Source organism: Lampris incognitus, chromosome 15, assembly GCF_029633865.1.
Source record: "Lampris incognitus isolate fLamInc1 chromosome 15, fLamInc1.hap2, whole genome shotgun sequence".
Taxonomy (NCBI): domain Eukaryota; kingdom Metazoa; phylum Chordata; class Actinopteri; order Lampriformes; family Lampridae; genus Lampris; species Lampris incognitus.
The window spans coordinates 37,050,729-37,076,206 of NC_079225.1; the positions used below are offsets into that span (position 1 = coordinate 37,050,729).

Genomic DNA, 25,478 nt, shown 5'->3' on the forward strand with positions numbered 1-25,478 from the left:
TATGGTGGTGAATAAGTGTGACTTTTCATGGAAAACACAAAATTGTTTGGGTGATCCCAAACTTTTGAACGGTAGTGTATATCATGTATATACATGAAAGAGAAATCTTGTAAAACTTATCTGTAGTTGTCCCACATTTGCATTTTCGCATAAAACATCGGCAGTACATTTAAAATGTTGCTCTTCAATGTAGAAAATCAGTTTGTTTGTAGGAACGCGGCTCGTGGCTGCGTCACAGTGTTCAGCAGGGGGCGCTACACTGTGTCAAGTGATGGCAGCGTTTAATAGCAATGCTAACAATGTTACAACATCGAGGATTCTTTAACCTTTGATCCAACTTTGTGAATGTCATGGCACAGTCCTTCCTATCATGAAGAGGTCACAGAGGAGAGCCGGGGGCCTCGTCGTGAGGAGGGCCGGGAGCCTCTTCGTGAGGAGAGCCGGGGGCCTCTTCGTGAGGAGAGCCGGGGGCCTCTTCGTGAGGAGGGCCGGGGGCCTCGTCGTGAGGAGAGCCGGGGGCCTCTTCGTGAGGAGGGCCGGGGGCCTCGTCGTGAGGAGAGCCGGGGGCCTCTTCGTGAGGAGAGCCGGGGGCCTCGTCGTGAGGAGGGCCGGGGGCCTCTTCGTGAGGGGAGCCGGGGGCCTCGTCGTGAGGAGGGCCGGGGGCCTCTTCGTGAGGAGGGCCGGGGGCCTCTTCGTGAGGAGAGCCGGGGGCCTCTTCGTGAGGAGAGCCGGGGGCCTCTTCGTGAGGAGGGCCGGGGGCCTCTTCGTGAGGAGGGCCGGGGGCCTCTTCGTGAGGAGAGCCGGGGGCCTCGTCGTGAGGAGGGCCGGGGGCCTCTTCGTGAGGAGGGCCGGGGGCCTCTTCGTGAGGAGGGCCGGGGGCCTCTTCGTGAGGAGAGCCGGGGGCCTCGTCGTGAGGAGGGCCGGGGGCCTCTTCGTGAGGAGGGCCGGGGGCCTCGTCGTGAGGAGGGCCGGGGGCATCTTCGTGAGGAGGGCCGGGGGCATCTCTTCATGACTTAAACTTGAGCGTTGTTTAACACTACAACGACCGGGATTTCACGCCTACCTAAAACGACCATGGGCGGTCAAAATGACGGCCGGTTTTTAAACTCTATCCTGTCAAGATAAACACCCAACTTGAGATATTAATGCACTGCGTATGTTGGTACGTCTGTTAGGAAACAACTGACACCAAAATTAACATTTGAACAACACTAACATTATTTTTAAACGACTTAAACTTCAGAGAGACATGGTCGGACTTGACAAACTTGGCAAAATTGTAAAAGTTAAAATATTACCCGCAAAACAAAACGGGAAACACATATCGCTAATCTAACAAATGTAACAAGGCCCATAAAACGTGAAATGTAAAAAAAAAGAATTGAAAATAAATATTGAAACCGTCCCAAACATGACCAGAACTTAAAAACTACTAGAACGACCAGGGGCCGTCAAAATGACCGCCCACGGTTTGTAAACTCTATAGTCTGTCAAGATAAACACCCAATTGAGGTATTAATGCATTGCATTGGTTAGTTTGTCTGTTAAGAAACGACTGACACCAAAAATTAACATTTTAACAACTTTAATACTATTTTTCAAACAATTTAAAATGGCCGCTGTCCAACGCCCGTTAATACTGCAACGCCTCGGTGGTAGTCATGGCGCGTCTGTAACCAGACATGTTGGCAATACTCCGAAACCAAATGTAGACTATTACTCTCCACTGGAGGGCGCTAGTGTGTTTCTAGGACAGAGCAGTGAACTTCGCGAAGGAAATGAAGCGACCAACGCACGTCATAAACAGTGACATGACGCGCACGATCACGCGCAAATTACGAGCCGTCTATTTGACGGCTCGTGGTCGTTTTGGGTAGATCTTATCGTAACTTTTTTGTGCAACTGATCTAAAACTCCATTCTATTGCAAAATATATGCAATTTTGGGAGCATCCGGGGAGCGGCAGTCCTGTATCTTTTTCCTCTTCTTCACGAAGTTACCAAACTTTGAAAATCCAAAAAAACCCGTCAAAATGACGGCCTTGGTCGTTCTGGTGGAGAACACGTATCCGCGGGCCAGACGACACACGCACCGGAACCGCACGCTCAGTCAAATGATTCAGGTCGGCTTCATCGCATGAACCACATGAATCATGCAAATCCCGTCTGAATGTGAGCGCTCCGTGGGCGTGAGTCTTCCCGAACACAGACGGAAGAAAGCCCGCAAGCGAACAGTTACTAAGGAGTCGCCCCCCAAAACTCAGCTGGAGCGCGCTGTGATGTCACGCCCTCCGCTTAGCGGCCCTGCAAAGGCCGGAGGACACTGCGTGCTACTCATGCAGCGCGCAGACGCGTGAACAAGCCTGACTGGGGTGGGCTGGCGAACCACGGCGGCTCGTGAAGGCTGACGATGTGGCGACGTCACATTGTCTTCACTTTCCATTGTGTTCTGAAGGGATTTCTCGTAACTTGTAACAACCCCCCCCACACACACACACACACCTTTAAGGACGCACATGCAAGACAACATGTGTTATTTTTAATAGCTGAAAATTACCCTTCGCCGAGAATATGACTCATCCCTTAAAAGCTTTGATAGTCTGATCCAAACCTCTTTGACCACTCAAGTGGACTGATTCATCAGGGCCACCTGACGACGAGGTTGTGGTCCAACTTTCAGATTGGAAACAGCAGCCTCACGTGGCTCGTGAGGAGCCAAGGAGTGACTGGTAGCTGTTGTGAAAGTGAATATCCTGTTTACATGAGTCGCTGGGGTGACCGAATGCAGTGTTGGGCTTACATCTCTGCATTCGATTGAATGTACGAGATGAGAAAACCGAAAGGCCTGCACACTTCTTTAGGCTAAGTAATGAATGTGATTTGAGGCTTGACTCTGTGATGAATGACCCCCCCCCCAAAAAAATCTGAACCATATAGGCCTTCTTTAAAATGTGTGCTTTGAAATGACTGCCTCTTAGCTACCAAGAGACAAAGTTAACAATAATAATAATAATATAATATAATAATTTTATTTATATAGCACTTTTCTAAAACAATGTCACAAAGTGCTTCAAAAAAAAAAACCCAGACAAGGCAAAAATAAGATTAAGACCAGACAAGTGTGAGCAAAAGCAAAAACAGCGTTCGTTGTGCAAAAAGGGCGCGCGCTCTATAAATAATTCCGTATCGAGGCCTTAAAAGGGAGAAAACCTCGTATTTATGCTGGGTTACTGTGTTGACCCGAGAGAGCACCGGAACGAGCGAACAGCCTAAACAGTAATGCATGACACGAAAATTCCCATTATTGTTATCATGCATGAATGACTGGGAATGTTGTTCGGCTGTCAAAGACATTAACATTGCAGCTATGCCCGTTTTAGAGTAAATCAGAAATTATAGCGCATACATCGAAACCTACAGCACATTCAGTCTATTCAGTCTAATTCTGTGGTGTATACTTATATCCCTATTAAATCTGCATATTTATCATATTTGTGTATATTTACTTGAAAAACCTCTGGATACCCATGTGTAGTGTGAGTAGGGGGTGACTTCACATTGCAACACCCCCTATATAGCCGCTATACGTGTGTGTGTGCAGAGTATTCCTGTGCCCACTCTGTGTGTTACACCTCTATTACTCGCCTGTGTGCTCTTATGCAGCGGCAGCGTTTGACTTTCCCCTCGGAGATCCGATGAAGCGCCATTCTGTCGCGAGACCCTGACCCGTGTTTGCTGGGCCACTGCTGCCATCTAGCGGCCAGGATACGCAGCTGCGACCGCGTGCACGGCTGACAGCCTCAGAGCGTCTGACTCGTGGTCGACAGTTTATCTTGTTCTGCCTGACAGGGCTTTAGATTAAGCTGAAAGATCAACAGTATTTCCTGTTCGAGCCCAAATGAACGGAGACGACCTAAGCCTTTAGACTTTGGCATCGATTCGTGCCCCCGTTTTTCAGTGCAACTCTGCGAAACGCTGAGCACGCAAAACCGCAAGGGGAGTTTGAGTTTTTAGAATTAGAATTTGTGTATCTCTACAAATAAAGATCACTATCGATATCTTTGTTATTTGCATTCACGTTATCATCATCATCATCATCATCATCATCATGACAATCCATTACACATTAACATGACAGAATAGAGTGGTCGCACGTCAAGTTTGCTGATAGGAGTGATTTGTGAGTCTTCCCTTCCCATTAATGAGGCTAAATTCATCATGAAATCTCTGCACTCATAAACTGCCTCATCTGAATCAAATGTTTTATGCAGAGGAGATTTTTGTTTCACAGTGGTTATCGTGGTAGAAGGGGACTCACATCAGCTCTCCGTAACAATAAAGACTTTTATCTGCTGCCTCGGGCAGTGGCATGATTGACTCCACTTCCTGCTCCATTAAAAACTTCCTTTTTTCTGCATGCCATACTGTCAAGCACACGTAACACAACATCAGCAGACTGGGCTGGAATGGCTCTCAGCTGCTGGGTCGCAGAAAAGACTGAGCACAAACGTCAGCCATGATGATTAATAAGTGCATAATTAAGGCAACACAAGCGGGTTAGCCAGGGGGGAGCGGGGACAACATGCTAGCTTTAAATTCACCCTGCAAACCAAGCAAGCGGTTTCATCCAAACTCTATCATGGTGCGTCTGTTTGCTTCCCGTTTTACGTCGAAACATGCTTAGCGAGATGGAGCTGCTATCCAGTGAATGCTCATTGGGGTTCGATGATGTCATCGATAATGCCAAGCCTGAATCATGCTGTGATTATGTCAAAACCGCCACCTCCTCTCTCACCTTATTATGCAAAGTGACTTTTTTTGTCCTCTCCATGAAACCAGCAACCAACCAGCCAGCCATTAAAACCGAGCAGTTCACTTGTGGCAACTTCCCTATGTGGGTTTGCCCACCCTGCTGTTTGTGCTGGGCTATTTTTGTGTCTGTCTTATCTGGGGGGAAACGGTCCAACCGCCTCAGCCGCTGGGCGGGCTGCATGCGGCCTTTTGAGGCATCGCTTGGCTTGGCAGTGAGTGGAACGGTGACGACGGCAAACTGAAAACGGGGGTAAAGGTGCAAATGTTCCGACTCCCGAGTCCCGTTACCACACCTGTCAGTCGACTTTCACTGACCTGCTCGTACGCTCACGAAGACTGACACTTCGGGAGAGAATAAGGAGAGAGAGAGACACAAAGAGACACACAGACAGACAGACAGAAAGCGAGAGACACAGAGAGAGGGCAAGAGGCAGACAGACAGACAGACAGACAGAGAGAGAGACAGAGAGAGTGAGAGACAGACAGAAACACTGAAACAGAAAGTCGGAGAATTTGAATTTCAGAGAGAGAGAGAGAAAGGCAGAAAGACAGACAAACAGAGACAGACAGACAGAGAGTGAGACAGACAACAGACACAGAGAAAGACAGATGGAGAGTGAGAGACAGACAAAGACTGAAACACAGACAGACAGACAGAATTTGAATTTGAGAGCGAGAGACAGAAAGACTGAAACACAGACAGACAGACAGAATTTGAATTTGAGAGCGAGAGACAGACAGACACAAAGGGAGTGAGAGACAGACAGAAAGACTGAAACAGAGAGACAGACAGGCAGACAGAGAGAGAGAGAGAGAGACATAGACAGAATGTGACAGACAGACAGAGAGCATGAGAGAGAGTGAGTGAGTGAGAGAGAGAGAGAGAGAGAGAGAGCATGAGAGAGAGAGAGAGTGGGTGAGTGAGAGAGAGAGAGAGGGGGGGGGCAGACATGCAATGGGAATATCATATTGCCCTTATCAACTTTCACTTTATATCCCAGGCTGAGAAAAGTGGCCTAATGTTTATCGAGTGACAGGTGTTGCTAAATAATTCATCAAGTGGAGCGTCTGAGTGGCCGAGAGATGGCCATGTTTAAAACTTTATATGTGAGAAAATCCCATCTGTAACCTGCCGCAATGAAGTTCTCACGCTTAGGCATGGTGTGGTAGACACGGTGCCCTATTCAGTACAATGGGTTGGACATGGAAATGAAGGCCTAGTTTTTTCCCCTCTTTTTAGGACTATTGAATTATGAATTTAGTTACACAGTGATATAAATCAACCAAATCTACGTTTACTCAGACTCGGTACGTATTTAAAGCATAATTTGGGGTCGCTAGCTTAAAGTTAAGGATTACATTCATTTGTCCTGGGTGAGGACATCTCAGCATGACGTGCACTGGGGGTTAGAAGCACACACGTTAGAGGAGGCCAGGAGATAGTTTCTGATGCGGTCAGTCGGTGCCATCCTTATGACGGGGCTGCGGTTCATCCGGATGAATAACGTTTCATCTGGAGGTGGGGTGTTGCGTCTCCGCCACTGCAGCAAGCTGAGCTTCCTGAGGGTTTCGCCGTGAATCCTGCAGATCAACGGGTTTTACATTTGGATGAAACTGATAACCAAACGACCACCTGCACACCGACCTGCAGGCCTGAGACCGGGCCTGCAGGTGTGAGACCGGGCCTGCAGGCCTGAGACCGAGCCTGCAGGTCACCACTCATGTTGAATAGCACGGTTAGTCCTGCCGACAGCCCGGGACAACAGGACCGCTGTGTTAAACTGGCAACACAAACGGTTAGCGCTGCTATCCTAATGTAGAGCTACATGTGTATTGATTCATATTCTCATGTAGCATTGGCAGATTAGTAGAGTTTAATAGCACAGTACTATAGCACACAAAGTATATTAGTAGTGTATTAGCACTATCATACTAATATAAACTTTATATTCATATAATAAATGAAATAAAATAACGGGATCACAGAATGTCAAATGGTATCGTCTAAGTGTTCTAATTTTTAAAACATAACTATATAGTATGTATAAGTATAACTATATATATAAAACTTTGTTAAAAGAAGCACTCAACGGTAGGGAAAGTGCTCAACAAATAAGGAGTGATATAATCCAGTGAGTCAAGTCACTTCTTTATGGGACAGTACAGGCCTGTTTCCTGCCATAAGCAGTCTCATAGAGAAATGACTTGACTCACTGGATTTTGTGCACGTGAAGAAAGGAAACAGGCAGAAACAAGAGTTCACCGCTCATTCTACCAAGCTGCTCTTTCAAAGATTATAACGCCCAAATCTCACTTCCTTTCTGATGCGCTAAGCGGTATCTCACGTCCAGTCAACAGCTGCAAGCTTTTATTGGAAAGTCCCACCTCCATATGGATCTGGCTATACCTCTATCCCCCATCGGGACAGCAAGTAGAGCAAAAACAAACAAACAAACAAACAAACAAAAAAAATAAAACAAAGCCCTTGACGGACTGGCGGTCTGTCCAGGGTGTCTCCCCGCCTGCCACCCAATGACTGCTGGGATAGGCTCCAGCATCCCCGTGACCCCGATTGGGATAAGCGGCTTGGATAATACATATACATACATACACGCATACACACACACACACACACACATATATATACACACATATACATACATATATATACACACATATACATACATATATATACACACATATACATACATATATATATACATACTTGGGTTTATATACATAGTGTGTTATTAATAGTATATTAATACAGTATTTAGTATAAAAGTATCATAGTATTTGTATACAATTTATGAGCATATTTTGTTTATCTGCTTCAGACTGATAGCTACGAATGAAGTTCCCCCTGGAAAGTTATTCAACTATACTCCACTGTACTCTGTTCTGCTGTATTCTACTGTATTTTCTATTCTATTCAACTAGCTGTACTCTGTTCTGGATTTGGCTCTATTCTATACAAGGCAATGGTTTGTAAGGAGGCGTCTCTCCTTATGGCGCCTCCTGCTGGGTGGTTACGGGTAGGACACTGACTCGCTCGGAGGGGACTGCCTGCTCTCGGCTGCTTTGTACACGTCAGCAGTCAGTAAGTGCCAGTCACACGTAAGATGATACACGCTCGTACTATCGCTCTCTTCCTGGTGGGGAAGTAGTCCAACGTTTCTCCTATGAGTCGGTGAGTCGATTTCGTTGTTTTTGTGTGCGTGTGTTTCCTTTTTGTTAAGTTATCCTCACCGGATGCGTCTTGTGTGTTGGCTTCGCAGCTCTGACCGGTCTTTACTGTCGCTTCACAGGTGCCGAAGCGCGACGCTGAGGCGGGCGGATCGCGGCTGACGCCGTCCTGGAGTTTTCGCGCCGAGGCGAAAAGGAAACTTTGTGACACTTTGTTGCGCGGAAGCGTTCGAAACGGGCCTTTGAAGTCTTTGTCGACGCCGCGACATCAAACGAGCACAACAATGGAGACGCTCACGGTGCTTAGGTGAGACAAAGCCATTTGTTACTCCTCGCGACCAAAGGACCGCTCTCGTTACTCGGTAGGACAAAAACAATGAGGTTCCGGCTGCTCAGACGGAACCTGCTGGCTCTGCTGGCTGTCTCCTTCATCGTCGTGACTCTCTTTTTGACGACGCGCGTGTTAAACAGTCCACAAGATGACACCAGCACCAGTCATGATGTGGCACAGCAGAGCCAGGGGCCGAGGCTGGATGACATTATGAAATTTCAGTTTGGCTCAGTGCCAGAATTGACTAAATCCGTTTATAGTGCCAATTATAAGCAGTCCATTCTCAACGCGGATAAGTTTCCCGGGGAGCCCCAACTGGTGCTGGTTGTGCAGGTCCACAACAGACCTCAGTACCTCAAAATGCTCATCAAGTCTTTGGAAAGCGCTGCCGAGGTGCACAGCTTCCTCCTCATCTTAAGCCATGACTACTTTTCAGAGGAAATCGACGCCATTGTGCAGGGGATAACTTTCTGCAAGGTACTGCAAATCTATTTCCCTTTCAGCGTTCAGCTGTATCCCGCCGAGTTTCCTGGGCAAGACCCGCGGGACTGCCCTCGAGACATAGCCAAGGACGAGGCCCTCAAAACAGGATGCCTCAACGCAGAACACCCCGACTCGTACGGCCACTACAGAGAGGCCACCATCACCCAAACCAAGCACCACTGGTGGTGGAAGCTCCACTTCGTGTGGGAGCGAGTGCCGGCGCTGCAGGGCTACAGTGGCTTCGCAGTCTTCCTGGAGGAGGACAACTACATCTTACCGGACTTCTACCATCTCTATAAGCTGATGCTCGACTTCAGGAAGAGCAACTGCCCGGATTGCGACCTGCTGGCTTTGGGCAACCACAAAAAGCTGACCGATTTTACCAAGCTGTCCAGCAAGGTGCTTACCACCGGCTGGATGTCCACCCGGCACAACATTGGCATGGCCATCTCCAGGGAGGTGTATTACAAGCTGATGGGCTGCAGTGATGACTTCTGCACTTACGACGATTACAACTGGGACTGGACCTTGCAGCACCTCTCAGGAACTTGCATATCAAAACCCCTTAAAGTCTTAGTGGCCCAGGGGTCCCGGGTTCTCCACACAGGGGACTGCGGCATGCACCAAAAGGAGAACTGCAGGCCAGAGTGGGCCTGGCAGAGAGTTGAGGAATCTCTCCAAATGGCCAAAGAGGGCCTCTTCCCTCAGTCTCTGCTCCTATACGGTGCAGAGTCCGTGGAGCACAAGCCACATATGAAAAACGGGGGTTGGGGAGACTCACGAGACCATGGTCTTTGTAAAAACTATGTGCGGCGTCTGTAAAAAGGTTGTGTTTACTCAGAATGTGATAATATGAGTAGAGCTCATTCATGCAGGCTTGCTGTAAGATGTGCCATTCCCACATGTAGCGTTTCAGGGCTCCGGAGGCTACAGTGTGTTGACTTTTCACTTTTGTTTGTTTTTCCTTCAGCGAGGTCTTCCAAGGGTTAGGACCAAATGAGGTCTGAGAATGTGTGTGTGTGTGTGTGTGTGTGTGTGTGTGTGTGTGTGTGTGTGTGTGTTTGTGTTTGTGTGTGTATTTTTATACAGCTAGATATCTAGCTTCGTTTTTACTTATCACCAAAGCTACAGTTGCCAAAAACATTCCTTATGTTTATGTTGTGAATAACGCATGCAAGCCCAGTTGTGTTTCTCACAGTTGTGTTATCAGGTTTGTTCCACCCTGGGTGTCTTACAAGACAATTTTGTTTAGAGAAGGCGAGTGAAGAGTAAACTATCAGAATTTAATTGCGTATACGATGATTTGCATCCCATGCAATCAATCAGTCACGTGTGTGTTGGGAAACTTGCTTTTTAGCTGCCATGTAGTTAAACATGTATAGAGATCATCCAATTGCAGCGCTCGATTATTTTTTCTGCATGTTTTTACGGTACAACCTGAGTGGAGCAACCAAAATGCACATGTAATGCACAAACCTATGTGTAGTTTATCAAAGTTTTGTACACAGAAATCTGCAATATACTGCAAGGGTTTGACCTGGTTTGTGGTTTAGCCCGTGCTGCCTTTTTAAAGTTGACTCTTGACCTAAGTAGCAAAATGGTGAAATGTACCCCGTGGGATTTATGCTGCTGAATGTAAATCTGAGTTTGTTTCAATTGTAATTTAGTCCCTTTAGGGTGGAGGATCCACTCAAGATAAGCCGATTTATTTTCTATTATTTAAGTACCTCTTTCTGATGCATACTGTTTTAATCAAGAGGAGAGAGAAAAAACCCTATCCAGCTCCCACTGGTTAAATTTACACCGATTACTCACTGTCTGAAATGACAAGAACTGAGTAGTGTTAATCAATGGTCCTCTGTGACTGACTGTTTATCTGAAAGATGAGGACTGACCCCGTCGATATTTCTGCACGATTTTGGTTGCGCAAACAATGGGGTCACAGCAAGTCTTTTTTTCCCCCTATTATTTCTAGAATTGCACATCCTTTTACAAAAAGGTATACGATGGGATTGATGTTGTTATGGGAACTGAAGGAGTTGCTGCATGTTTAGTTGTAGAAAACACGGATTTTGAGCAAGTGCAAAGGCTCATTCACTTCTCAGTAAAACCCGTTCAGATGCGTCCCGGTTAACACCGACAAAACATGTTGATCTGAAGCATTTAAATGAGGAAAACGCTTTAACGCTGGGTTATGCATGACGCTGTCTTTGCTCAAAACCTCACCGAATGTGCCTTATGATTTTGCAGTAATTTATGTCCAGACCTGCTTATACAAGAGATTTGTAGACGTGCACTTAAACATTTTTGTTCTCCCAAGTACAAAAACTATTTGAGTGCTTGCCATTAAAACATTCTCACTTGAAACATAAAACTAAAGTTGGCCTTTGTAGTCATTAGAAACGTATGGAGGCAAATACGGCCTTGATACAAATGGACTTGAACTTGTTGGCATGTTAATCTGATGAAAATGCGTGGCCTGCCAAATTTTGTAATGCATTAAATTGGCAAAGGGTAACTATATGGCCCAGTTATACGCACTATAATGTAGAATTAGTGCACCACTTAAAGCTGGCGTAGGCATTTTTTTCTGGCTTCTTTGGACAAAAATTTCAAAATAACCTTTCAGCATATTGTAATCCTAGTGGTCTGAGAAAAAAACTGGACTTCCGCACCTCCTCTTGGCCCTGTTTTCAGGTAAAAAAATAAAATAAAATCTAGTCCGGGAGGGAAGACTTCAGCCAATCACGGGTCAGTTCAGAGAGCGGGCGTTCCTATTGGCTGCTCTGCAACGCAGACGCGCGTGTACGCCATCAATTCGCGTCCGCCCTGCCCCGGCAGTAGCTTGTAACCATGACCCTAAACAACAAGACCAGCTCGAAATGGCTGCTTCACATGAACAACACGAGTTTAACTAAGAGAGTCACTGAAAAAAGAGATTTTTTTACGTGGCTAGATTATCACCCACGATACAAGCTCAATAGTCTCGCTTTGACATTTCCTGGTTGCACGTTAAGAGTACGGAGCTGAAGGGCGATGCGGACGTCATTTGGTGGGAGGGGCTTCGCGGAGTGATATGAGGCATCAGAGAGAGAGAGAGGCGGAAGGATCTGCATTGGAAAGTTCAATGTTTACCTACTGCAGCTATTATTAGTGTGCCTATAAAATGATGTGCCTTATAGAGCCTCGGTTAACATGAAAATGAGTGTGGAAGTCAATGAATGCTTAGCTAAAACCTTCTTACTGCAAAGCACAATCAGCTTGTTAGAGGCGTTAAGGGGCCCAAAGTGACCATGACTCGTTCGTTGGTGAAATGTACACTGATATTTGGATTAAGACCAAAAACCTCTGTCCTTGTCATGCCTTTGTTTGATCTTAATCTTTGTTGACTTACTTTTTTTTCATCAAATTGGGATAATAAAGGAGGTTGATTTTTGATTGTGTCTGTTTTATTATAAAGCTGATATAAACTTCGGCAGACGCGCTTTTCAAAAATGTTCAGGGATGACGACTAACCACTGTGCCGCCGTGCCGCCCTCGTACCAAAGTTGTTTAGAAAATTAAAAAGGTGTTTTGCGTTTGAGATATACTGATCTATGTCTATTTTTTATACACGTGCATACCTGTGCATATTTAAAATGGTCCAATATTCCTTGATTGTTGTCGGCACAGTGGTTAGCGTGGTCGCCTCACAGCAAGAAGGTCCTGGGTTCGAGCCCCGGGGTAGTCCAACCTTGGGGGTCGTCCCGGGTCGTCCCCTGTGTGGAGTTTGCATGTCCTCCCCATATCTGCGAGGGTTTCCTCCGGGTGCTCCGGTTTCCTCCCACAGTCCAAAGACATGTCGGTCAGGTGAATCGGCCGTACTAAACTGTCCCTGTGTGTGTGTGTGTGTGTGTGTGTGTGTGTGTGTGTGTGTGTGTGTGTGTGTGTGTGTGTGTGTTGGCCCTGTGATGGACAGGCGGCCTGTCCAGGGTGTGTCCCCGCCTGCCGCCTAATGACGGCTGGTCGAGCATCCCACGCCCCTGAACAGGATAAGTGGTTTGGATAATGGATGAATGGTTATTGGCCCACAGGAGCTTCAACAGATCTATTGACTACCATGACATGGCTGTCCACACCATCACAGATCCGCTGCAATGTTGGACATTTTGTTCTGTAGACACATTTTAATTTCTCCAAACATAAAACAACTGTCCTAATGTGGAAAAAAACAGTGAAAGATGACTGGATATCCTGTGCCTCTCTCGTCCCTCTGGTGTCCAGGTGTATTTCATAGACTGCATTATGCAACCGGCCTCCGGCAGCCTTGTCAAATGGACCAGATGTGTTGTTGTTATATCTATCACAGATGTGTTCTTTCCATTCTATGGTCATGATTGCAGTTGTAATTGTATGGTATTTGACAATTACCCTGATAAGTCCCTATTTATTCCTGTTGGCAAGCCTGGACTTTAACCCACCAATGCACTAGCAGCTCAGGCACTAACTCCATGCTCTCTGTGCAACTTACTAATGCATCAGATCTATATATATAGTATATATATGTATAACCAAGATTCATATCCAGTCCAGGTTCAAATTCCAACATTTCTTTTAACCTCCACTGACAGGGTTTGCATCTCACTACACATATAAGTGCTCGTCCACAGTCAGGGCTGATAGCCGTGAACCCCCAACAGGCCAGGGGCATCAAATATGAATCATATTCTGGATCCGTACTTGGACAGAGACTGTAATGTCTGGGAGGCCTAGTAATGAGCGAGACCAGAAATTACTGGTGTGATCCACAGGCCTCAACAGCCTCACTGCATCCAGCGTCTCCTGTCCACGTGGCCTTGCATAAAACACCGAACATCTCCACTGATTGTCTCATCTCGCGTCGCCTCATACGAGTCCAACATGTCTGCCGAGGATGTAAATGTCCCACACCGTCAACGAGTCGGCGGCACACAGAGTCAGGCCAGACTCACTGCCTGGGGGAGCAGAAATAACAAGAGTTAGGATGTGAGGAAGTAGAGCACATTCTGCCTGAAAATGAATGAATAAATGAATAAATAGATAAATAAATTCATTCAGTCAGTCATTCGTTTATTGAATGAATATTTGCTTAATGCAGTTCAGGGTTGTGGGGGTGGTAGAATATTACATGACTTAAATTGATGGAGCCATAAAACGCATGTCAGTCTTCATCAGCATCGTGTCCCCATTTAAAGAATAAGCAAGCACTTGTTTTTCGCCTGTCTCCACCTGCTCACATTTCTACAAGGGATGAAATGTAGAGGACAGTGATGGCGGTGTCCATGTATAAAGGATATAAATGTAGTATAAAGTTTGTATATAAAGTCTAGGACTTGGATGGGAGACCTCCCGGGAAAACTGAGTCCTGCTGGAAGTGGTGTTGGTGGGCCAGTAGCGAGCAGTCTTCCCTCTGGTTCTAATAACAATAATAATAATAATAATAATAAAAACAATTGTCAAATCTCAATGCCCTAGAGCAGTCAAGTCAAGTCAAATTTATTTGTAAAGCCCTACTTATACTACTCCTACTACTACTACTCCTACTCCTACTACTACTACTCCTACTACTACTACTACTACTACTCCTACTCCTACTACTCCTACTCCTACTACTACTCCTACTCCTACTCCTACTACTCCTACTCCTACTCCTACTACTACTCCTACTACTACTACTACTCCTACTACTTTCGGCTGCTCCCGTTAGGGGGCGCCACAGTGGATCATTCGTTTCCATCTCTTCCTGTCTTCTGCATCTTCCTCTGTCACACCAACCACCTGCATGTCCTCCCTCACCACATCCATAAACCTCCTCTTTGGCCTTCCTCTTCTCCTCTTCCCTGGCAGCTCCATATTCAGCATCCTTCTCCCAATATACCCAGCATCTCTCCTCCACACATGTCCAAGCCATCTCAATCTTGCCTCTCTTGCTTTGTCTTCAAACCGTCTATCCTGAGCTGTCTCTCTAATATACTCGTTCCTAATCCTGTCCTTCTTCATCACTCCCAATGAAAATCTTAGTATCTTCAACTCTGCCACCCCCAGTTGTGCCTCCTGTCTTTTCATCAGTGCCACTGTCTCCAAACCATATAACATAGCTGGTCTCACAACCATCTTGTAAACCTTCCCTTTAACTCTTGCTGGTACCCTTCTGCCACAAATCACTCCTGACACTCTTCTCCACCCACTCCACCCTGCCTGCACTCTCCTCTTCACCACTCTTCTGCACTCCCTGTTACTTTGTACAGTTGACCCCAAGTATTTAAACTCATATGCCTTCGTCACCTCAACTCCTTGCATCCTCACTATTCCACTGTCCTCTCTCTCATTCATGCATAGGTATTCGGTCTTGCTCCTACTGACTTTCATTCCTCTTCTCTCTAGTGCATACCTCCACCTCTCCAGGCTCTCCTCAACCTGCACTCTACTCTCACTACAGATCACAACGTCATCCGCAAACATCATAGTCCATGGAGACTCCTGTCCGATCTTGTCCTTCAACCTGTCCATCTCCATTGCAAACAAGAAAGGGTTCAGAGCTGACCCTTGATGTAATCCCACCTCCACCTTGAACCCATCTGTCATTCCAACCGCACACCTCACCACTGTCACACTTCCCTCATACATATCCTGCACCACCCCTACATGCTTTTCTGCAACTCCCGACTTCCTCATACAATACCACACCTCCTCTCTCGGCACCCTGTCATATGCTTTCTCTAAATCCCCAAAGACACAATGTACCTCCTTCTGACCTTCTCTATACTTCTCCATCAACATTCTCGAAGCAAACATCTCATCTGTGGTGCTCTTTCATGGCATGAAACCATACTGCTGCTCGCTGATCATCACCTCTCCTCTTAACCTAGCTTCTATTACTCTTTCCCACATCTTCATGCTGTGGCTGATCAACTTTATACCTCTGTAGTTGCTACAGTTCTGCACATCACCCTTATTCTTGAAAATCGGTACCAGTATGCTTCTTCTCCACTCCTCAGGCATCCTCTCACTTTCCAAGATTGTGTTAAACAATCTAGTTAAAAACTCCACTGCCATCTCTCCTAAACACCTCCATGCCTCCACAGGTATGTCATCTGGACCAACCGCCTTTCCACTCTTCATCCTCTTCATAGCTGCCCTCATGTTTTTCATTCATCAGCCCCTCTAAGTACTCCTTCCACCTTCTCAGCACACTCTCCTCGCTTGTCAGCACATTTCCACCTCTATCCGTGATCACCCTAACCTGCTGCAGTGCCTGTCTTAACTCCCGCCTGAACTCCACACAACAGTCTTCCTTCTTCAACTTCTATCATTTGATCTTTGGCTCTGCCTCACTCGCTCCCTCTTCTTGGTCTCCAGAGTAATCCTACAGACCATTTGTAGAGCCCATTATCACAAATTAAAAATTTGCCTCAAGGGGCTTTACAGCAACACAACTTCCTGTCTTTAGACCCTCGCATCGGATAAGGAACAACTCCTTGAAAAAGCCCTTCAACAGGAAGAAAAAATAGGAAAAAAAACCTCAGGGAGAGCAACAGAGGAGGGATCTCACTCCCAAGACGGACAACGTGCAATGGATGTTGTGTTACACAATTTACACAATGCAACATTGGAAGAGGACAACAGAATTATGATGGAATTGTAAAATTTATGAAGAATATGATGCACAGGATGCCAAGCAGTGTCTAGACGCCACCAGAACAGTCCAGGACCCAAGCCACACGAACAGCACCACCATGTAATAAAAAAAAGGGGGGGAAAAGAAGAAGCAGTGACGGGTTCACTGTGCTGTAGGAGATGGCGTCCTTCGGATGAGACGTTTAACCGAGGTCCTGACTCTGTTCATTAAAGATCCCATGACTCTTATCACAAAGAGTAGGAGGTTCCCGGTGTCCTGACAAAATTCCCAACTTGGCTCTCTGCATCTGCCCCCCTAATCACCCCCCCCCCATGTAATTGGCTCAATGATTCCTCCCTCTCCACCTTAAGGTGATGTGTGGTGAGTGTTCTGGTGCAAAATGGTTGCCGTGCATCACCCAGGTGGTGCTACACATTGGTGGTGGCTGAAGTGAGTTACCCCCTTCACTGTGTGGTGCTTTGGGTGTCTAGAAAAGCGCTATATAAATGTAATGATGGTTATTATAACGGGGTGTAGATGTAGAGGACAGTGATGGAGGTGTCCATGTATAAAGGATATAAAGAGGTGTAGATGTAGAGGACAGTGATGGAGGTGTCCATGTATAAAGGCTATAAAGGGGTGTAGATGTAGAGGACAGTGATGGAGGTGTCCATGTATAAAGGATATAAAGAGGTGTAGATGTAGAGGACAGTGATGGAGGTGTCCATGTATAAAGGATATAAAGGGGTATAGATGTAGAGGACAGTGATGGAGGTGTCCATGTATAAAGGATATAAAGAGGTGCAGATGTGGAGGACAGTGATGGAGGTGTCCATGTATAAAGGATATAAAGGGGTGTAGATGTAGAGGGCAATGATGGAGGTGTCAATGTATAAAGGATATAAAGGGGTGTAGATGTAGAGGACAGTGATGGAGGTGTCCATGTATAAAGGATATAAAGGGGTGTAGATGTAGAGGACAGTGATAGAGGTGTCCACGTATAAAGGCTATAAAGGGGTGTAGATGTAGAGGACAGTGATGGAGGTGTCCATGTATAAAGGATATAAAGGGGTGTAGATGTAGAGGACAGTGATGGAGGTGTCCATGTATAAAGGATATAAAGGGGTGTAGATGTAGAGGGCAATGATGGAGGTGTCAATGTATAAAGGATATAAAGGGGTGTAGATGTAGAGGACAGTGATGGAGGTGTCCATGTATAAAGGATATAAAGGGGTGTAGATGTAGAGGACAGTGATAGAGGTGTCCACGTATAAAGGCTATAAAGGGGTGTAGATGTAGAGGACAGTGATGGAGGTGTCCATGTATAAAGGATATAAAGGGGTGTAGATGTAGAGGACAGTGATGGAGGTGTCCATGTATAAAGGATATAAAGGGGTGTAGATGTAGAGGACAGTGATGGAGGTGTCCATGTATAAAGGATATAAAGGGGTGTAGATGTAGAGGACAGTGATGGAGGTGTCCATGTATAAAGGATATAAAGGGGTGTAGATGTAGAGGGCAATGATGGAGGTGTCAATGTATAAAGGATATAAAGGGGTGTAGATGTAGAGGACAGTGATGGAGGTGTCCATGTATAAAGGATATAAAGGGGTGTAGATATGGAGGACAGTGATGGAGGTGTCCATGTATAAAGGCTATAAAGGGGTGTAGATGTAGAGGACAGTGATGGAGGTGTCCATGTATAAAGGATATAAAGGGGTGTAGATGTAGAGGACAGTGATGGAGGTGTCCATGTATAAAGGCTATAAAGGGGTGTAGATGTAGAGGACAGTGATGGAGGTGTCCATGTATAAAGGATATAAAGGGGTGTAGATGTAGAGGGCAATGATGGAGGTGTCAATGTATAAAGGATATAAAGGGGTGTAGATGTAGAGGACAGTGATGGAGGTGTCCATGTATAAAGGATATAAAGGGGTGTAGATATGGAGGACAGTGATGGAGGTGTCCATGTATAAAGGCTATAAAGGGGTGTAGATGTAGAGGACAGTGATGGAGGTGTCCATTAATGTGCAACCCCCCCCCCCAGACGGGAGAAAAGCATTGATTTTCTGCCTCAAAACTGGCCGTAACATGTCTTGTTTATTGATTGTTATCAGTTCTTCACGGTGGCCCAGTGGTTAGCGCTGTTGCCTCACAGCAAGAAGGTCCTGGGTTCGAACCCCGGGCCGTCCCAGGTCCTTTCTGTGTGGAGTTTGCATGTTCTCCCCGTGTCTGCGTGGGTTTCCTCCGGGTGCTCCGGTTTCCTCACACCATCAAAAAGACATGCATGTTAGGGTTAATACTCCTGCCTGTGCCCCTGAGCAAGGCAGTGGAAAAAAGAGCTGGAGTTGGTCCCCGGGTGCTGCAGCTGCCCACCGCTCCTGTACAATAGGATGGGTTAAATACAGAGAACACGTTCATTATAACCTGTACAATGACGCGTAACGCAGTTTTCTTCTCTACCCCGGGTCAACAGGGAGGGAAAAGGGTACGATTGCCCTCTGGTGGCAGCATCTGGTAGCAGCAACATGACATGCATCGATTCCTCCAGAGAATGTTCATAAGGAAATACCCTATGTTGCATGGCAATATTAAGACAGGGATGCCTCTTAGATATGATTTAAGTCAACCATTATTGACCCTGACTATCTTTGTGCAGTTGCAAAAAAAAAATCAATTTTTTGCAATACTCGATATATTATTTTTGCATATTTCTCAGTTCATAGCTGTGTATATATATATATATATATATATATATATATATATATATATATATATATAAACTTAAGAGATGACAACTTTCTCTCTATCATGAGCAATTTAGACAGCAGATGTCATTAATATGTCATGAGTATTATCCATTTACCTCTGCTAGATCATGTTTATCAGTAAAAGCTCTAATCGTTGTTTAGTTATAAAATGGGATTTTTGTATAACAAAACAGTAATCAAGACGTGTGGAACATATAATGTTTATCTTGTACATAGTATATAAAGGAAACAACGTTTTCATCACTTTTGGTGTTCATTGCTTTCACCTGAACAATTTGGAAAGACACATTTTACATGCAGCATTGTTTTGAGGAAATGATAAATGAGCCCCATTGAACACAAATCCATCCTGGTTATAAATACATCATATGAGAGGCAGACATTTACTCTGTGTGTGTGTGTGTGTGTGTGTGTGTGTGTTGCAAATGTATTTTTTGCACTTCACGTGATGCATGTGTACTGTGACTTTCTGTCCTTCTTGGGCCCATATACATTGCATCACTCCTTCTTTTACTACCGGCTGCAGCCTAGAATGATGGAATCACTCTGATCAGAAATTTAACTAACGTCTCTCTCTCTCTCTCTCTCTCTCTCTCTCTCTCTCTCTCTCTCTCTCTCTCTCTCTCTCTCTCTCTCTCTCTCTCTCTCTCTCTCTCTCTCTCTCTCTCTCTCTCTCTCTCCTTCGCTCTCTCTCTATCGCTTGCTCGCTCACTCACTCTCACTGACTCATTCACACACACACGTAGTTGCAGCAGGCCAAAGTAGGAGAGTCAGACACACACACATGCAACAACATCACTCACACTTACTTCAGGTACTGGAGTTGGTTGTTCTGTTGGTTGGGTGGATGGGGCATCGGCATCCTTCTCCTGAATCCTTCTTCAAGATGGCTGCAGAAGCTGGGGTCCTTGTGAGATGGCGTCTCCTCCGGATTTGAGGTCTTAGCAGTGCTTTGCCCGGCTCCTCGAGAAAGAGACGTCTCCTCTGGAGCTTCCCTGTGCTCTAATCTGGGTTCAGCGCCATCCAGACCACAAAAGCATTTTACGTGTCCAAGATGTCGAAGACTATCACATGTGGTCAGCGTATAGGGTTCTTCTTTTGCAGCTGTAGCCAGTCCCCAGCTTGTCTACACTGTCCACCCTTCCTTCTGTGGCATTGTAATACCTTATTATTTCTGGTTTTTGATGGGCCTGGTCACAGAGTCTCCCGTCCCTATGCAGCGTACTAGTGAATACAACATTGTTGCCTTTCTTTGGCATGTTAGGACACCCGGGACATGGCAGCCGTCCCTGGATTATTGAGCATGCATGAAGACTTTCCTCTTGAGGAGCTCCTGTCGCAGCTTGTGTGAAGTAAAAAAAAAAGTTATGATGTGACGTTGTGGCCACAGAGTCCCTGTGTCCATGTCCAGGACAACCTGCATCCCTTAGTTCTTCTCAGGGGCGCCTCCATCTGGCTGCCCCGTATGCACTCGCAAGCTCCATGCACATGATGCAGCAGCATCGCAGGCAGCCCAGCTCTTCTTGATGTCTTGCAGGTTTAGACGGGAGCAGACGTGTTCTTGTGCATGAAATGTAATAACGCTGAAACCCTTTGTGTGTGTGTGTGTGTGTGTGTGTGTGTGTGTGTGTCACACACTAAGGAGGGTGCAGTGTGCAGATGTGGGAGCACACAGGTTCTCTGTACTTGAAACACACACACACACACACACACACACACACACACACACACACACTGGAGGACCAGGTAAGAGTAAGACTCTACACATTTCTTTCATTGCATTGCCCTTGGGTCCAATGGACCCAAACATCACATATGCAATATAAATGTGTGAGGGGGTTGCGTTGTGTGCACTCATGTTCTTCACAGAAAATGAGCCAAGGCCATGACTCTCAGGCTGGAGAAAGGAATTCAGTGCATCACTTTTCTTTTCCTAAACACTTTCCTTTTCATTCAACTAAACATGCAAAACACCACGCGAAGTGTGTGCTGGTATGGATTCACAGTCACTTCCTGAAAATTGGTTAGTACAAAACAGTCTCTGGTGAAAATACAACCACCAGGGGGCGTAGGTTTTCACTTTCCATCCCTATACCGAAACGATAATAAAAAAAAAGTTTGCCACCGTTTAAAAATGTTCAACAGCGACCCCTGTCGGCTACATCCATAGGAATTCCCACGTTCTGCGCCTGCGCGGCAAATCGTGCCTGCAGTTGGGAATCCTGCAGTTTGCCGTGGTACAACAGGGTCAACGGGGCGGGGTGCGGACGTAAGTCTGTGAACGTGTGTGTGTGTCTGTGTGTGTGTGAGTGTGTGTGAGCGTGTGTGTGTGCTTAAAGTGTATTTCAGTATCGGCTGTTCGTGGAAACCATTTACATTTTTGGCCGACGACCGCACACTGTACTTTTTTGTTGTTGTTGTTGTCAAAGAGCGGCGGATCCAAATGGGACGCATGCGATGAAGGACGCTGTCTAACGGGACGAAGCCTGCAGCCCGCTGTTCGCCATGGCGTCGCCCGGCAACAGCTCCGCACCGCAGACCAGTGGCAAGCAAATGAAGTCGTTCTCCCTGCTCTTCTACAAGGCCGTGCGCGACCACAAGCCCGTGTGGATGCTGGAGGACATGAGGACCATGGAGACCTTCTACCAGGAAGACGACGCCGGCCGCCGGATCTACAGCCCGTCGGAGGCGCTGCTGTACGCCATCGTGCACGACCATCAAGCCTATGCCCAGTATCTGCTGAGTCACTACAGCGAGGAGGCGCTGGCCAGGCCCGGGGAGCGCTTCTTCTGCTTCCCGTCCTCCGCGCCGCATCTGGCCATGGCCGTCCGCTACGACCGGCGCTACATCCTGGGTCTCATACTGCAGGAGGCGCACAGGACGCGCGCCGTCGCGGCGGCGGCCGCGTGCAGGAGCAGGGGAGGGGGCTTCCCCGCGGAGGACGGCAAGACGCCGCTGCATCTGGCGTGCGAGCTGCTGCGCCCCGAGGCGGTCATCATGCTGCTGGGCAACGGCGCGCCGCCGCTGGCCGTGGACCACAACGGCATGACGCCGCTGGACGTCGTCCTGGACAAGTTCCGCGGCGCCGGGGTGAACGCGGCCGAGACGCGGCAGTGTCTGGACAACCTGCTGATGTTCATGCCGGAGATGAATTTCAAATCGAAACGCGCCCTCGCCAAAGACCCCGACTGCTGGACGGAGGCGCTGGGGGAGGAGACGTACCAGTACGTGGTGGGCAGGAGCCCCGCGCCGCTGCTGCTGCTCGCTATGCAAACCACGCTGAGGCAGCTGAGCCCGGCCAGCTTCCCCGAGAGCCTCGACGAGCTGCCCATACCGTCCTCCCTCAAGCCGCCCGGCCTGCCTTCCGCCCGACGCCTGAGGACGAGGTTAATGTAGGCTGCAGCGCAGTGCTGGACTGTCCAGTCTTCCAGGACCCCCCCCGCCGCCCCACCGTCCTGCAGGTTTTCATTATAACCCTGCATTAGGTGGGCTTTGGGGGTTGCCGCCTTTGAGAAGTGAATGAGGAACAGATCACCGGGTGGGGGGGGGGTTGCATTATGTCTTTTATGTGGCTTTAAATTGGGCTCCCGCGGGAGGGCTTGTATAGGGGGGGGGCGATTTGGTTGCAGAGAAGCAGAGTTGGTAGCATGCACCGTTAGTGTCTGCAGCCGGGCAGCAAGCATGGGAAATACACACACACACACACACACACACACACACACACACACACACACACACACACATGCGGAGGGGGAGGGGGGGCGGAAGAGCTGCCCGCCTGTAATGTGTTGGCCACAAACCACATGCGGTGGTCCGGGTTTAAGAGGAATTGGTTTCACTGTGGTTCCTGATGGTGGTCCTCAGCCAACCATTCACCACTTAACCATGGCACACTAGGCCCACCTGGCAGGATTAAGCGCCCTAAAAGAATCGCCTACCTACGAGCAGGCCTGCCCTAAATCTACCGGACTGGGGGGGGAGGGGGGGTCCTAGAGGACTGGGTTTGGAAGCGCCTCAAGTGTAGCATGACAACGTAGGCTGCAACATGGCGTAGCCTGGTGCTGGGTACTATGGAAAATATCATTGCCATAATTTTATTACTAACAGGTTGACACGATATTGATGTACAGTAAGTGCTCACACGTGCCGTATTTAGGAGTCCGGCCGAGGTACGTCACCTTCAACTGTTCGGTAATCTGACGTATCGCATCCAACCAAAAACAACACCCCCTCCAATAATTCAGACCTCGTTTTGTGGGAAAAGTCTCATTGTGAGTTTTAAGAACAAAATGTTGTAAGGATGATAAACAGCAGGATTGCCCAGCCCCGGTGTAGCCTGCTACCTGAGTGGTATCATTCTATTTAAGGGAATGTCCAAGCATGCTGTGTGTGTGTGTGTGTGTGTGGGTGTGTGTACATGTGTCCACTTTGTGAGGCCCTCTGTGTGTGTGTGTGTGTGGATAGCCTATATAGTTATAATGTTACTGCTCCATCTACAGTGGTTTGAGATATAGATATATATATATAGATATATATATATATATATCTCTCTATATATATATGTATATATATATAGATATGAGTATTGGAGTAGGTATATTGGCATTAGGACAGTAACCTCATTGCAGGTGGGGCCGCTGCTTCGGTCCCGTGGCGGCCGAGCCCCACTGCGTTGTCTTGTTACTTGTTTTTATCGAATTTCAAGAAAACGTTTTTGATCTTATAGATCACAAGACCAAGTCGATGGACTTGACGTTGTAATTCCAACCCAGATGAGATGCCGCTCCACTTTTTGTACTAAAACAAAAACAAACAAACCTCGAAATGACTTTCAGAGTTGTTGTAACTATTTTTCTTTTTGTGAAAAGCAAAGCCGTCTTTGGGGCGATATCTGAGAATATCCTTAAAGCCGCCGGGCCTCCGAGTGCGTCACGGTTACCAGATGATGGACTCGGCCCTGCATGTTTGATTGACAGCTCAGCAGACAGTGCGTGGCGTCATCAGACCTGCTGCGCTGTGGCTATGCAGGTTAACACACAGACACCGGCTGTGTCCCAGTCGCTCATGCTGCGCCCCAATAACATGCCAGTTCAACTGGGGGCGATGCTGGTTTACAAGTTATGGAAGGCGTGTGTCCTCATGCCACACCGACGACAATATTAAAAGATCGGAGCCCGTGGCCACTAAACAATATGGCATAGGGTTGGGCCCCTAAAGGGTTTCATCGATACTACTACTCTCAACGGTACTGCTTATCGGTTCGGTACTTTAACGGTACTCTTATCGGTACCGTACACTTGTCCTCTCCAATGAAGAGATGGTGCACTTTGGCAAGGTGCTCTGAAAGATTGCTGGTGTTGCCACCCTTGCGTGCAAAACGCTTATCACTATTGTGGCAACGGGCCGTTTCATTTGTCACCTCCAGTGAAATAAAGCCAAACTTCAGGACGTTTTGCTCTCTCCGCCGTCACGTCACACGGAGCCCCCTAGCGTCGCAAGCACGTGCGCCTGTGTTTATCTGTTTGTGTGTCACTCACTGCCCAGAGCCCCGCCTCTCTGCCCTCAGCGCGCTCGCTCACACACACACACACACACAGCCTGCAGCCTGTGTGTGTGTGTGTGTGTGTGTGTGTGTGTGTGTGTGTTATGTGTAACTGCCCCCCCCCCCCCGCCCGCCCCAGCTGCAGGCAGGCAGAGTGAGTCGCGTTTAAACAGACGATGGTAAGTTGTGGGCGAGTAGTGACAATATATAATATGCAAAGCGGATATTTGGTGGAGTTGGTGAGATGAGATAAATGTGCAAGATAACTTTTATCTAGTGAGAAAAAATGCGAAAAAAGCGACTGCTCAAGTGAAGTACCGATAGCAGGACCGTTAAGCTCGCACCTTATCAATACCTCGGTATTTCCAACAATTAGCCCCGGGGCCATTCAGCCTCGAGTATCGGGGCCCAACCCTAAACAATGAAGCAGAGAGAGCATCAAGCCGGCATCAGCAGAGTTAATGTATTTTTTTTTTTTTGCAATGCCGGGACAAAATGTTGTCGTTATAAAGGAACAGCCGTGGCTAAATAGAAATGAACACTAAAAGGGACAAAGTTCCTCTCATTCGAAAGCGACAAATGTTTATGAAGGCTTGTGTAACGTATGTATTATGTGGTGCATACTGCGTTGTACATTTTACATCATCATCATCATCATCATTTTGGAGATGATGATGGTGATGATGATGACTGCATTTGCCATACCGAGCAGCAGGCC

At 47.1% G+C, this 25,478-nt stretch overlaps 2 protein-coding genes across 2 annotated transcripts; both read left to right on the forward strand.

Moving 5' to 3' along the window:
* The first annotated feature begins 7,931 nt into the window (after positions 1–7,931).
* On the forward strand, positions 7,932–12,487 carry LOC130125158 (alpha-1,6-mannosyl-glycoprotein 2-beta-N-acetylglucosaminyltransferase). Its single transcript, XM_056294636.1, has 2 exons — positions 7,932–8,001; positions 8,120–12,487. The coding sequence occupies exon 2, from the start codon at positions 8,374–8,376 to the stop codon at positions 9,631–9,633; it is 1,260 nt and encodes a 419-aa protein (XP_056150611.1). The 5' UTR covers positions 7,932–8,001; positions 8,120–8,373; the 3' UTR covers positions 9,634–12,487.
* Positions 12,488–21,472: 8,985 nt separating this feature from the next.
* zgc:112001 (uncharacterized protein LOC550384 homolog) lies at positions 21,473–22,809 on the forward strand. Its single transcript, XM_056294976.1, has 2 exons — positions 21,473–21,487; positions 21,648–22,809. The coding sequence occupies exon 2, from the start codon at positions 21,724–21,726 to the stop codon at positions 22,612–22,614; it is 891 nt and encodes a 296-aa protein (XP_056150951.1). The 5' UTR covers positions 21,473–21,487; positions 21,648–21,723; the 3' UTR covers positions 22,615–22,809.
* The last annotated feature ends 2,669 nt before the right edge of the window (positions 22,810–25,478 follow it).

What these genes read in the sequence shown, in the direction of transcription:
- zgc:112001 (XM_056294976.1), top strand. Translation starts at nt 21,724, where the DNA reads ATGGCGTCGCCCGGCAACAGCTCCGCACCGCAGACCAGTGGCAAGCAA.
- LOC130125158 (XM_056294636.1), top strand. Translation starts at nt 8,374, where the DNA reads ATGAGGTTCCGGCTGCTCAGACGGAACCTGCTGGCTCTGCTGGCTGTC.